Consider the following 15,066-nt stretch of genomic DNA (forward strand, 5'->3'; position numbering starts at 1 on the left):
ATAAAGCAGATATGAAAGAAGAAGATACAGGTCCCAGAACAGTCACAGGCACATAAGAAGTTTATAGAAAGTGTTTGATATTATTATTATTGTTATTGTTATTGTTATTATTGTCCTTCGAGGCATAACTCAAACATCACCTCTCCTAGGAAGTCTTCCAAGATGCCCTTCCACCCCAGACAGAGGTTTTCTTCTCTTTTTCTCGGTTCCTCAGCTCCAGGGTTCTACATTTTTCAAGTGTCAAAACTTGGAGTTTGACAAACACATTCGAAACAATGCTACAGGAAGAGCCTGTCCCAGGGCAGATCCTTACACTATTTCTCCCTGTGAGTTTGTTGTTTACCCGCCTAAGAGTTCTTGGAAGAACTGGCACCAAGCCTGACTCACTTCGGTCAGCCCAGGGCTGGGCACCAATGGGAAGGAAGGCCCCAGCCGAATGATTACCACAGCCGACGCCCAGACCAGCAGGACCAGGAGAGCCTGGAACAGCCACAGGGGTAGCTAGTGATCGGCCTCCCAAGCTCCCTCCTTGACTTCCCAGCAAGCACTCCGGCCAAGCTGGTAAGGGATTCTGATCCCTGGAGTTCTCTCCCCAGCTGTCCGCTAGCTGCTGAGTCCTCCAACTTCCAAAGACTGGGCCTCAGTTACCCCATCTGGGATATGGGTCTAGCAGGGCTGGCCCCAAGGCTTAGAAGTATTGCAGCATCCTTCAGCAGGGTACGAGAGGTGATCCAGGGTCAAATCCAGAACCGCGGTAGCCCCAGGGGAGTGTTAAACACCAACCCCCTCCAGGTGCCTTACTAGTCAGCCCCCCATTCCTTACCAGGGGAAAACGGTACTTGCTAAGTGCATGCTACTTCAAGATAGGCGCCCTGTCCCTTTCCCACCCCCACCTAGGTGAGAGCTTCTGGCTAACCCTTTTTCTTCTGAGATCCTGCAGAGATCTCAGATAGGCTCTCTGGCCCCCAGAGACCCCGATGGAACCTGAGGGGCCGGGTCCTGGGGCCACCTGGGATGCCAGCCAAACCGCCACCAGCCAACTTGGCCAGTCTTCCGGAGCTGAGCAGGAAGTCGCATTCCTAGGTGCCCCTCCCCAGGCCCCCAGGACGCTTGTGAAGGCTATGGAATGTGCCAGCCAGGCCTCCAGGGAGCTGGCTCTGGCATTTGTCCAATAACTGGATTTGGACCCTGAAATGCGTCTGGGGCTGTGGCCACAGTCCTCAAACTTTCTGAATGGCTTGGCCACTTCCTGTTGTTCTGAGAAGCTTTGACTTGAAACTGGCAGAGGGTTTGAGGTCTCCCAGGGCATCTCCCGTCAGGGGACCAAAGGGTGAAGTAGGCGGAGAGGAGCGTGACCTGCTGGGGGCTACCCAGGTTGGGGAGGGGAAGGTGGGCTCATGAACACCTAAGCCTGGGCTGTCATGTGGGAAGGGTCTCACTTTTCTCAAGGGTTGTTGTGAGAGTTGATCCAGAGGCAATGTAAGGCACCTGGCATCATTCCTGACACATAGTAGGTGCTCAAGAAATGGTTAGCCTCCTCTCTTTCCCCTTACTCGAAGCCCTTAAAGACAAACCCATGGTCATCTTCTTGCCAGCTCTCTACCTAGCCTAGCACCCCTGGGATGCTCACAAGAGCTGCAGAACACCTTCAGTGGCAGGAGATGCTGAGCTCAGGGGTTAAGAGCAGAGGTTCTAGCATCCAGCCAAGCCAACTTGGGACTGAATCGTGGCACCTACACTTATGAGCTGGGTGCCTCGGTTTCCTTGTCTATAAATTGGGGATAATAACAGCACCCACCTCATCTCCTGGGTGTGAGGATGGGATGAAGAAAAAGTCAGATATTCAACACACCCTGGCATACAGCAAGGGCTCAGTAAGAGTCAGGGCCATAGTACGACATCCTGAACCCACGGCTGTGCCTGACACCAAGGTCCCCGAAGTGGAACACCAGGCCCCACCCCGAATTCCAGGGACTGTATATTATCTCAGTAGCCACCACAGCTCCAGGCTGCTGTGCAGGAAGAATCTGGGGCTTTGCATCTCAGCTGAGAAATCTGATCGAGAGATCCCGAGGTCAAGGATGGCAGTGCCCATGGCTTTCTACCTCGGTGTTCAGCAATGCCACAGTGGGAATGTGACACCGTCCATGGCAGGAGAATTTACCCCCATGGAAACCGGCAAATGCTACAAGGCAGGGGGTGGGGGGTGGGAGGGTCAGTTTACCAACACACCACCGGGCACCAGATTCCCCAGCCACGTAGCCTTCTAGACGCCACTCCTGAACCCAACACTCTTAAGATTTTGCTCATATCCCCTCACCCCACACCCACAGTGCCCTTACCCTGTCCTGCCTTCCATCAGGAAAGCCCTCCCCCTCCTTTTCCTGTTTCCTTGTTGATCTCCCACCCATACAATTGGATAAAGGGCGAACAAAGTACAGACGATGTCGTGTCAATGTCATGGACTACCACATAGCTGTTAGAAAGGATATGCTCAAAGACTTGGAATGACGGGAAAAAATGCTGAAAAAAAGAAAACCTAAGTAATGGGGCAAACACGACCATCTCCACAGCAGCAACCTGATGCCACAAAATGTTATATGTATATGCTTCGTATGAATATTCCTTTTATTCGGTAGATCTGTGTCGAGTGCCTACTTGTGTCCCAGGCAGTGCGGATGCAGCGGGGTACAAGACCGCCCAGCCCTGCTCTCCTGGGGCTCTCAGTCGCGTGGGGAACTGACAAAAGTCGCTTGCCGCTGAAGAATACACTCTCAGTAGGAAGTAGGAAGTGATACGCAGATGACAGAGCAGACGTCAAGAGTCCCAAGCAGCAGAAAGCTTTCCTAGACACAGTTGTGCCGCTCTTTATCCTCAGAAAATACTCCGTGCCGCCTCCTGTTTCTGAAGGCACCACTGCCCCGGCTTTGTTGATGGCCCACAGCCTCCGGGAAGGCAGCGACGACCACTCCCCACCCCCACCCTCACCCCCCACCCCTGCCTGTTGGCACCATTCTGTGACCTTGGTCTCCTGTTCTCTTGTTGTGTGGTATTTTACACGCTCGTCTTATCTCTTAAATGTCAGGGACAATGTCTGAATCATGCCGCGCCTCCCACACCACTTGGCACATAAGAAAGACTCAGAATGCACTCGCTGGGTTAAACAGAATTGTGTTCCCCTCCAGGGCTGGAATCTGGCCTCTCTCGTGGTGATAATAGTCGTGTTATTTCTTACTTCCTCCCCACCTCCCCTCAGTGCCTAGGATGGCGGCTTCATCACTGCCAACTTACCGCCTCTCTGCTCCACCTCTACCCCCAAAGCAGGGGCAGACCCCTCTTCTGGCTCCACAGACCTGTCTCTAGACCTTAGTTTCCCCTCCTGGGAAGTGGCACCATCCCTTCCAAGGTCAAGGTTGGGGCAAGGCAGACAAGCTCTGGCCCAGGTTGGGGGTGAGGAGTGTGTTCTTTGTCTCGGGAACACAAAGCCCCATTTGTGATCGCTGGGCACGCTTCTGGGCCAGGAGCCACGTAGGACCGGAGGCTGAGGTGGGAGGAGTGGGCAGGATTTCCACAAACCCCTCCCGTGGGCTGGCTGCCCAGGAAGCAGTAAGTCCCACAGCCTGAAACAAGGTATCCGCCTGTGGGTCTGACCGGCTGCTTCCTCCTTCCTCAGGCCTACTCCCCAAGGTGCACCCCCCCACCCCCGCCTTAGAATGGAGAAGTAGGAAGGGGGAAACCACTCGAGCATGAGACTTGGGGGTAAGGAGAGTGGATATTTCCAGAGCTGTGGCCAAGGGCAAGGCCGGCTGAGAAGTTGTGTCCTGCTGTCACTCAGCAGCCCCACTCACCCTATCTCCCAGGATGTGGGGACAGACCGAGGTGGGGGTTTGGGACCTCTGCCTCAGCAGCATGACAGGGGAGCCCCAAGAGGACCTGAAAGCAACGCCTCATTTAAAACAGAAATGCCACTGGGCGCCTGGGTGGCTCAGATGGTTGAGCGTCTGCCTTCGGCTCAGGTCATGGTCCCGGGGTCCTGGGATCGAGTCCCGCGTCGGGCTCCCTGCTCCTTGGGAGCCTGCTTCTCCCTCTGCCTCTCTCTCTCTCTCTCTCTCTGTCTTTCATGAATAAATAAATAAAATCTTTAAAAAAAATAAAATAAAACAGAAATGCTGAGGGTTGGGGTGTAGACCCATAGCTTCAGCCTTCTGAAGACAGGTTGTTTGTGTAGGGACCTTCTCCTCTCCTCGAAGCCATGAGCAGTTCCAAGGCAGGGACAGGTTATCTCTAAAAACAAAACCAAGGCCCATCCATCACTTCTCAGCCTCGTGTCCTCGGAGGGTCACTTAACTTCCCTGGGCCCCAGTTCCCTCATCTGTTACTGGTCACAGGTCTCACCCCTCCTTGGCCCTCTCCAGTCAGGACCTATCCCATCATCCTTGAATTCTGCACAGCAACCTACAGACCTTTGTTCTCTTTGTGGGGGGGGGGGGCACATCCTCCTGCCTCAGGGCCTTTGCACGTGCTGTTCCCGCTACTTGGAATACTTTTCCTTTCTTCTTCTCATCCCACCTCATCCTTCAGGTCTGGGTTCACATGTTACTGCCTCAAAGAGGCTTCCCTCCCTGCAACTTGCACCCTAGACTTTTTCTCCTAGCTTTACCATCAGCCTGTATGCCCCATGAGGGCAGGTTCTGCCTTATCCACTGCTGTATCCTCACACACTGCCTGGTACAGAGTAGGTGCTCAGTAAACATTTACCCCCCAAAAAACACCTCTAACAAAATAGAAATTCAAAAGGGAAGGATGCATACTAGCTTCAAGATGATGACATCCTCTGAGGAGGGAAGGAAGGGAATGAGCCTGAGGAGGGAAAGATCCAAGAAGGGCTCAATTGTATCTGGAGTATTGTGGTTAAGAGGGTGGACTCCACACCCAGGTGGCACAAGTTCAAATCCCACCTTAGACTTGACACGATTCGTGAAGGAAAAAGTGGCAAATTGGATCATCAAAATTGAAAACCTTGTTTTGCAAAAGACCATGTGATGAGAATGAAAAGATCAGCTACAGCCTGGGAAAAAAATATCCAACAGAGGATTGTCTGGAACATCAAGACCCATATCTAGAATATGTAAAGAAGTTCTCAAAACTCAACAGCTAAGAGCAATTCGTTAGAACATAGGCAACAGATATGAACAGATATTTTGAAGAGGATATACAGATGGCAAAGAAGCACACAAAAAGATGTTCATCATCATCACAGCCAGTAGAGAAATGCCAAGTAAACCCACAATGAGACATCACTGCACACCTATCAGAATGGCTAAATCAAAAGTGATGACCGGGGCCCCTGGGTGGCTCAGTCGGTTAAGCGTCTGCCTTCGGCTCAGGTCATGATCCCAGGGTCCTGGGATCAAGTCCCACATCAGGTTCCCTGCTCCACGGGAAGCCTGCTTCTCCCTCTCCCACTCCCCTTGCTTGTGTTCCCTCTCCCGCTATCTCTCTCTGTCCAATAAATAAAATAAATAAAATCTTTAAAAAAAATGGTGATGACCGTGAGGATGCAGAAAAGCTGGATCACTCTTACACTGTCAGTGGGAATTTAAAGTGGCACAGCCACTCTGGAAAAGACTCGAGCAGCTTCCTTAACAATTGTACTCATGGGCATCTATCCTGGAGGGATGAAAACTTACACTCACACAAAAACCAGGACACAAATCTTCACAGAGGTTATTCATGAGAGCCCCAAACTGCAAATAACCCAAATGTCCTTCTACCTGAATGCTTCACCGACCGCGGCACATCCATCTCATGGCATGCTACTCGGCGATCAAAAAGAATAAACACTGATGCGTGTAGCTAGTAGGATGGATCTCAAGAGAATTAAGCTGAGTGAAAAAGCCAGTCTCAAAGGTTACATACTGTGCAATTCCACTTATATAACATCCTTGAGGAAATAAAACTGTACAGATGGAGAACAGATACGTAGTTGCCAGGGGTTAGGGAGGCAGGAGGGAGGGAGATGGTCCTAGCAAAGGATAGCATGGAGGATCCCTATGAGAAACGTTCTGTATGTAGCTTGATTGTGGCTGTCACAGGAGTCCACGTGTGATAACTTTGCATAGAACTAAATACACACACACACACACAGGAGCGCATGTAAAACCGTGAGATCTGAATAAGGTTGGTGGATTGTATCGATGCCAATTTCTTGGTGGTGATATTGTACTGTAGTGTGCAAGATGGAACCACTGGGGGAAACGGGGTGGAGGGAATTGGGATCTCTCTGTGTTACTTCTTCAACAGCATGAGAATCTACAATGGTCTCTAAAAAAAAAAAAAAAAAAAAAAAAAAAAAATCTTCCAGGAGCTACACATCTATTAGAATGACTTTTTAAAAACCCACCAATATCAACTGCTGGCAAGGATACGGAGTAATGGGGCGCCTGGGTGGCTCAGTCGTTAAGCGTCTGCCTTCTGCTCAGGTCATGATCCCAGGGTCCTGGGATCGAGCCCCACATCGGGCTCCCTGCTCCGCGGGAAGCCTGCTTCTTCGTGTCTCACTCCCCCTGCTTGTGTTCTCTCACTCGCTGTGTCTCTCTCTGTCAAATAAATAAAATTTTTAAAAAATCTTAAAAAAAAAAAAAGGATACGGAGTAATGAGACCGCTCATGCATTGCTGGTGTGAATATAAAAATGGTACAGCCACTTGGAAAAAGTTTGCAGTTTTTTATACAGTTAGACATAGACTTACCATATGACTCAGCATTCCTGCTCCTACGTATTTATACAGAGCAGAATGAAAGCTTATGTTCACACAAAAAACTGTACATGAACACAGGCTATATTTGTAACTGCCCAGAACTGGAGATGACCCAGCTGGAGGCTGAATCAACAAACCATGATATATAATCAAATACTACTCAGCAATGAAAAAGAATGAAATATGGCTACACATGTCGACATGAATGAATCTCTGATGAACATCTCTGGGTTACAGAAGCCAGACTCAAGCGGCCACTAAGTATAGAGTTCCATTTCCGATATTCTAGAAAAGGTACACTTATTGGGACAGAGAACAAACAGGTCAGTGGTTGCCAGGGGCTGGGGTGGGGACAGGGTTGATTATGAAGGAGCATGGGGACGGACTTCTGGGGGTGATGGAAACATTCTGTATCTTGGCTGTGGTGGTGGTTACAGGACTTTACACATTTACCAAAACTCACAGAACCGTATGTGAGAAAAAAAATGAAGTTTACATTATGTAAATTATACCTCAATATTTTTAAATCAAGAAAAAATTAGGCCGTGTATCTTATAACTCTTCACATCAATTTATGTAGAAGGATATATGTGTGATTTAATGTAACATGCTCAAAGAGAAAATATATATTATCTTAGCTCCTTTCTAAAAATACGCTCTAACAAAATGCTTAGGAGTTGTTTTTAGCAATGTAGGCATTATAAGTATAGTTTTGTTTTTCTAATAGTGTTATTTTACGATAAGAAAATGCCTTTCTTTACATGAAAAAAATATTTAAAACAGGAAACTAAAATGATAGAAAGCAAAGATGATGAGATGTTAGCGTGTGTTATTTCTGGGTGGAGGACCCAGGGGTATTACTCTGGGCACTTTTCTCTAATACCATCCCCTGGAGGGCTGTTTTAAGAATTAAACTGATGTTATACAGACAGCGCTTAGCACAGTGTCTGAGCAACAGTAATTGCCCAAAGTACGTCAGCTACCCCCCCCATCCTCCAAATCTAGATCATGGGACCCTTCCAAGCTGGTCTCCACTGGGTGGTGCTGACTGCCCTAACCAGGCTGGGGGCTCCATGAGACTTGGCCAAGGTAGCAAAGGGATTGACCCTCAAAGAGCTGCAACATAGTAGGTCCTCAGCACCTTGCCAGGGAGTGAATGACCCTGCAAACAGTGGGTGCCCAATAATTATTCTTTTGAACGGACAACTGAGTATACAGCCACGAGAGAGGCATCTCATCCCACCCAGCCAGGAAGAGGCTTGACCAGACACGGGGCACCAAGAAGGTAAATTTTTGGCCGAGGGACCCACCTCCTCCTCGCCGCACCCCAGTTTAGATTGGGAGCAAAAGCCATCTCTGGAATCGGCAAAGCCTGCTCCCCTCCCAGCTACCCCCTTCTTCTCCCTCCCAGGATGGATGCCCCGGGCCTTAGGCAGGCAACGGAATGTTGTGTGGTTGGTTTCCCTGGCAACCAAGGCCTGCTAGGTGGCTGGCTGCCTTCTTACAGCACAGAGCACGCTGCTACGCTGTCCTCCACCCAAAACCCCAGGGCCTCCTGAGCTAGTGCAAGTCTCCGACACTGTGGAAAGAAAGCCCTGGGGCAATTGCAGGGAGAATGGCCGTGCCCTGGGAGGAATATTTCCGACTGGCCTTGCAAGAGAAAATGCCCGAGTGAGTGCTTCAGAATGGCGGGGAGGGGAGAAAGGGGGGCAGAAGCGAGTGGGTTGACCCATGCCTTCCCCTTGCCTGTGGCGCCTGGCTTCCTTGGGCAGTTCCTGGTGGCGTATTGCCGTCCCCACTTCACAGAGGAAGAAACTGAGGTTCAGAGGAAAATGGTCTCTGGGCTAGTTAGGGCAGAGTTGGGTTAACAGCCCAGGCCTCTCATCTGTTCCTGATCCCCACTCCTGGCTGACGTCCAGCTGAGATTTAATCGTTTGGACTGAGGGGGGGAGGAATTCTGTGAACTCTTGCTGCCCTCTCCCTGCGAACGCTGCATTTTCAAGGAGTGGAGGAAGCTTGTCGGGTGCCTACTTTGTGTTCCGCAGTGACTGAGAGTCCCAAGCTCAGTGTCAGAGTCTGGACCAGTGCTGGGAATGCCCTGCTGAACAGAATGGTTCAAGCAACCCTTCTGCTCTCTCTACAGCCACCATGTAGGGCTGTGTGCAATCGACCCCCCCCCACAAACACACACACCCCAGCAAGACTCCAGATCCCAGCCTCCTCCTGGAGCCCCCGCAGGGAGGTCTAGGGGAGGTCTAACAGCCTTCCAGCCAAAGCTCAGCCACAGCAAGGACCTGATCTCCCCTGTTCCCCATTCAGCTTTCCACCAGCACCCTCCTTCCAGTTCACCTGGAGTTCACCTTTCTCTCCTTTCTCACCACCTCCCCCCCCACCCCGTCACTGCATCAACTCTGCTCTTAAACTGCAGCGTGACCGCCCTCCTCACCTCTCCCCTACAACCACCTGACCAGACCCACATTGTCTCTGGGTTATCCCAGAACCTGGTTCTTCACCATCTCCTGCAGCTGCCCTGCCTTTCCTGTGGTCCTCGTCCCCCCACCCCCCCACCCCCCCACCCCACCCCACCCCACCCCCGCCAGCAGCCTCAAGAGCCTTCTACAATCCAAAGTTCTTCTCTTGGGGCCTTGGCATTCGCTGTTCCCTGCAAGTATCCACGCGCTCACTCCCTCTTGCCCTTCGGGTCTCTGCCTAGATGACCCCAGGGTCTCCTCGGAGAAACTTTTTCACCTCCCCATTGAAAGATTTCCTTTTGCCTGCTTCATTTTTCATCTGAGCACCTACCATGTCCTAGCATTATTTATTATTTGTTAGCTTTATTTTCTGTGTCCCCCACCCCCAGCAGAACGCCGGCTTCTGGAAGGTGGGGATTTTTGTCTGCCTTGCTCACACCTGCACCCCACCCCCCAGTGCCTAGAAAGGTGCCTGGCACAGGGTAGTTGCTCAGTACAATTTGTTGAATGAATGAACAATTCAACAGCTAGTATATGGCTAATGGGGGCATTTCAAGCACTGGTGGGGAGTTTGGGGGCCCTGACTTTTGCCTCCTTCATCCCTACCTCCCCCTTGGAGCCCCTCCAGGAAGATCCCAGAGCAAAACGTGGACCCCCTCCCACCGGTGCTGCGTCTCCTGGAGAAGAGGCGGGAGCTGGTGGATGCAGACCGGGCCCTGCAGGCCCAGAAGGAGGTGAGCTTCCACTGTAGTCCCTGAGACTTTTGGGGATCCCGGGCAAAAAAAAAAAAAATGATGGTGAGCAGGGGTTGGGAAGTAATGGAGCTGACCTATTAGCTACAGGGTCATTTCACCACTCTGAGCTTTGGTTTCCTCATCGATGATCAAATGAGATCAGTTGGTGCAAATAAATGTGCACTGAGCACCTACTATGTGCACGGCATTGCACTGGGATCTGGACGTCTCACCATAGTCCCCCTCCATGGGGCTCACAGTCTAAAGAAGGAGACAGACAAGTGTCCAGGTGTAGACTGCTATCAGGTGGGGAAGCACTGAGAAGGCTGTGGGAACCCCGAGGAAGCCCCTATCTCCACAAAGAGGTGGTCAAGGAGGGCTTCCTGAAGGAAGTCATGTCTGGGGATGGGGGAAGGGCAAGTCAGCTTATCCAGCAAAGGGGGTGGGGTGGGGTGAGGAGCGAGAAGGGGGCAGAGGGAACGGCGCATACGAAGACTGTAAGGCAGGGGCGCCTGGGTGGCTCAGTCATTAAGCGGCTGCCTTCAGCTCAGGTCATGATCTCGGATCGAGCCCTGCATCGGGCTCCCTGCTCCGTGGGAAGCCTGCTTCTCCCTCTCCCACTCCCCCTGCTTGTGTTCCCTCTCTCGCTGTCTCTCTCTCTCTCTGTCAAATAAATAAATAAAATCTTAAAAAAAAAAAAAGATTGTAAGGCAAGGACACAACACAGGAGGACCAGTGTCTGGAAGACAGTGTTAAAGGAAGGGGGTGAGATGAGACCAGAAGGAAGGACAGGGACAGCGGCATGCAGGGGCTACAAGAGGGCACTGAGGCTTCATCACACATGGGAAGAGCCATGGGTGGATTTGAGCAGGGGTGTAGTGACAAGATCAGGGACAACTGACGACCGAAGTATGAACCCGAAGGTGCTGGATCACCTGAACCCCCAAACACACACAGACACCCACTCCTCACCTCTCCCCAGGTGTGCCAGACCATGATGGCAGCCCGGAAACAGCGCTGGGAACAGTTGGAACAGAAGGAGCGGGAGCTAAAGGGGTCTTTTGCGCGCTTTGACAAGTTCTTGCAGGTAGGTGCAGACGGCTGGGGGAGGGGAGGCAGGTCACTGGGTCACAAGGCCAGACTTGCATGTGAATTTTAAAAGTGGGCTTTACTAATACAAGAGGGAGTAGTAGGAAATACGCACGCACTGCCTGATGCATTTGAGTTTTTAAAAAGCATGGGGGAGAAGTGACGGACGAAAATCAGACACTGGCTGAATCTGCCCACGGGCCATCTGTTTGCTACGTCCCGCGCGGCGTGCCAGTGTTGGGGCGGGTGGAAGCGGGGAGCCCCGGCGGCTCCCAAGTCGTGAGGGCAGTCGCCTCCTTTCCATCCGCCTCCCCAGGACACCGAGGCCCGGCGCGGCCGCGCGCTGCGGAGGGCGGCCGAGGAGCGGCTGCAGGCGAGCCGCCGGGAGGCAGAGGCGCTCCGGCTTCGGGCCCAGCTGGAGGAGCTGCGGCGGGAGCGCGCGCGGCTGCAGCGCCGGCTGGAGCGCCTGGAGCCCTGCGCGCGCCTGCTGGGCCAAGTGCTGGAGCAGCTGCCCGAGGTGAGCGCCCTGCAGGAGGTTTGGGGGCTCAGGCGCCACCGTGCAGCGTCGGGTAGCCTCTGGGACGGCTTCGGGTGTGCACTACTGGAGCGCTGACTGTATGCCAGCAATCACCACTTACTGAGCGCTGACTGTATGCCAGGGACAAGCTTTGTTCTTGACTTCTCCAAACGCCCGGTGAAGTGAGTCCTGCTCTTGCCTACCCCATTTTATAAATGGGGAAACGGAGGCTCACAAGGGTAACTTCCCCTCAGGGGCACACAGGCGAAGGGGGAGGGGGTGTATCCAGGCACTCAATAAATACCAGCTGAACGGAACAATCACAGGGAGTGAGGCTGGGCTAGGCTTTATGCCGGAGTGGGGAGGGGAGGGAGTAGCCCTCCAAGGAGGCGCCCGAGGGCCAGGTGGCGAGAGGACCCCATCTTGACCCTACCCCAGTTCCAGGAGGTCCCCGAGCTGGTGGCGCGCTTCGACGGCCTGGCCGATATGCAGGCGGCGCTGCGGCTCGCGGAGCGCCGGCGGCGGGCCGAGCTGGAGGAGGCGCGCGCGCGGCTGCAGCGGCTGCGGGACGCCGGGCAGGACGAGCTGCTGGCGCAGGGCCAGCGGCGAGCTCAGCTGCTGGAGCGCCTGGAGGCTGCGAGGGAGCGCACGCTGCGCTGGGTACGGCCCGCCGGGAGGAGGTGCCCCCAGCCTCCCGTCGCCCGAGAAAGAACAGAAGGAGCGATGCTTAGCCCAGAGGGGCAGCGGCGCTAACGGGCAGGTGCAAGCGTCAGAAAGCGCTTTAGGGCACAGGGGGCCAGTCCTAGCAGAACCTGACCCCCAGTTCCTCTCCCGGAGGCGCCCATGCGCCCCCGACTGGAGGGGAAGTGGGCAGGCCCCAGCCCTCCTCAGCAGGCTCCAAGCGTGATCTGGAAGGGGGCGGGGTGTTCTTCAGGAATCCAAGTGGATTCAGATCCAGAACACCGCGGCTGAGAAGACCCTTCTCCTGGGCCGCACCAGAATGGCGGCGCTCAACCTGTTCCAGCTAGTGCGTCAGCACAAGAGGCAGCCCCCTGCCCTGGCCGTCGAGGACACCGAAGGGCAGCTGGAGCAGGTGCGCTCCCTCGCCATGTCCCCTCCAACCCCCAAAGCTTCAGGAAATCTCACCTACTCTGGGTTAAGCGTGACCCTCCGTGAGCCGAGAGCATGATGCCAGCACCCCAGATCTGGGCTCGATGGCCACCTGGGAACCCTGCCTAGGAGGCCTGGGTTGGGTCTTGGCTCTGAGGGGCATCTGCTCCGTGGCCACAAGGAAGCCATGCTCTCCTCTCTGGGTCTCAGCGCCCTCACCTGTGCCTAGGGCCTGGGGTGTGCACTGGCGACACCGCACATTCATGACAAGAGTCTGTCCTTTGTCCCAGGGTCAAACAGCACAAACTGACAACATCGACAAGAAACCAGGTGGAGACCCACCTTTAATTAATCCCTGACCCTCTTGCTCCCTGCACGGACAGGCCTCAGCTTCCCTAGGGAGGGAGAGGGTGGGGCTGGGTCCTTGTCTTTCTTCCTGCACAAGCGCATCACAAATGTCACTGTGGACTAAGTCATTCAGGTTTGCAAGGTTGTAGAAGGGGTGACATGGTTTACAACGGAGGGAGGGGGTTTCTGACTTCGGACACCTCTGTTGCTTCTAATGGGGACCCAAAGCACGGTCCCCTTTAGTGGAAGAAACACAAAAAAAGGCACACTTGCCCCTGGCACTCCTGTCCTGTGCCCAACACTCTGGATCCCAACCAAACACTAAGAACTCGGACCCCGGGAGCCTACCTTTGTGCCACATGCTGAGTAGGACAGATTTGTGGACACCACTATTCTCCCAAGTGTGGCCCAGCACCTTGAACTACACAAGACAACTCCAGGAGAGACAGAGGCTCAGTATGATGGAGTGGGCAAAAGCCTGTCCCTTTTCAACCGACCCTGATCCTACCAAGCAGAAAGACTTAGTGTGGGGCGAGTGTGCCTTTAACCCCTGCAGTGCTCCCTGGGCCTGGGCCCGGGGCCTCACACCCCCTGTAGGCAACAGTGGGCCAGAATGCAAGAGTGAAACCGGGTTTCATGTTTGTTGTAGGATTTTTCCACTGCCCCTCCACTTATGACAAGGGGTAACTTAATTCTATTTTTGTTAGAAATATAGTTTCCCTCTCAAATGTTTATTTCAGTGACAAATGTGAAGGGAGAGCCCAAGGCTAAGTTGGCCTCCAGTTCTGGCTCTTGGCAGTGGACCTGTGGGCATTAAGTTCCTATCAATAAATAAGTTAATTAAAAGGAAATATGGGAGTGTTAACCCATGGAGATGAGAGCAGGTCAAACACCAATGAATACAATTGATCCAATTAAAAAAAAGGGGGGATGAATTAATTGAAGTGAAAATACTCAATTATAATGCAGGTGATACCAGCTAGGAAACTGAGGGTGTCTGCTCACAGACCATTTGGGAAGCTTGGACTGAGCCCCGAAGGACCCAGAACAGTCTAGGGCAGGTTGGCTGGCCCCTGGGAACCACCATCATTGCTTTTAATACGGGTGTTCACCCCCAACCCCTGCTCTACAGCATCCTGGGTTGTGGGGACAGTGGAACTGGACACTCAGGGGCTGGGATGTGACTGGCTGTGTTGGGGACCCACAGGTGAAGCTGTTCATCCTGGACCTCTCCGCCATGCTGGCCAATCTTCGTCAGGCCGAGCCCACACCTGCCTCCCAGCCCTGACCCAGGTGGGCAGGGGGTAGGGGGCCCCCCGGGAAAGGAGGTGCATATGTCCTGCGGGGTGTGTGCTGAGTGGTCCTCACCTGAGAGACGGAGGGCTCTGCCTGCTCAGACTGCTGTGGGGAGTACAGGAGGGGCATACAGCAAGTACTAAATAAATGTGGGCCAAAAGGGGGGGGGGCACCAATCCCTCATCCACCACATGGCATGGGACCAGGTCCTCCCTCTCAGTGCACTCATGGCATTGAACAAGCCGATGTGTGTCAGGGGTTTGGAATGAAGCCTGATGCAAATTCTGGTAAATTCTAGATGAGTGCTTGGTAAGTAAAGTAAAATAGGACCAACAAGAGGGCCACAAAGCAAGCACCCGCACATGGGGTGCCTGCTCACAAGGCCTCCTCTATTGTGGAGTGGCACAGGTGATCCGTGGCCTGAGAATCCAACTGCTGGAGGCTGCCCTTGACCTTCCCAGGACCCCAAACTGGGGCTGGGGAGGACAGGGCTTGCAGGGCAAAGGCCAAGACCAGGTTCTCACCTCCGCGGGTGTGGTGGGAGTGTGGTGGGGCCATATGAACCCCTTCACTGCCGCTAAGGCTCAGGAGGAGCCGCTGAGCCCTCTGCCCCACACCCCACTTCCCTCCTCCCTCCCCAGCCCCCACTCTCTGGACTCAGCGGGCACACCAGCTGAGGCTTTAATACCTGGGTCTGCCCCTCCCAGCTCCTTGGGTAGACGGCACAACCCGTCCACTCGA

General features: G+C 53.4%; 1 protein-coding gene across 1 annotated transcript; it reads left to right on the forward strand.

Moving 5' to 3' along the window:
- The first annotated feature begins 8,298 nt into the window (after positions 1–8,298).
- On the forward strand, positions 8,299–14,929 carry CFAP73 (cilia and flagella associated protein 73). The gene is made up of 7 exons (XM_027577111.1): positions 8,299–8,431; positions 9,860–9,965; positions 10,948–11,052; positions 11,371–11,571; positions 12,010–12,231; positions 12,506–12,664; positions 14,237–14,929. The coding sequence occupies exons 1-7, from the start codon at positions 8,376–8,378 to the stop codon at positions 14,315–14,317; spliced, it is 930 nt and encodes a 309-aa protein (XP_027432912.1). The 5' UTR covers positions 8,299–8,375; the 3' UTR covers positions 14,318–14,929.
- The last annotated feature ends 137 nt before the right edge of the window (positions 14,930–15,066 follow it).

This window comes from Zalophus californianus, chromosome 14 (genome assembly GCF_009762305.2).
Source record: "Zalophus californianus isolate mZalCal1 chromosome 14, mZalCal1.pri.v2, whole genome shotgun sequence".
In the NCBI taxonomy this organism is placed as follows: Eukaryota; Metazoa; Chordata; class Mammalia; order Carnivora; family Otariidae; genus Zalophus; species Zalophus californianus.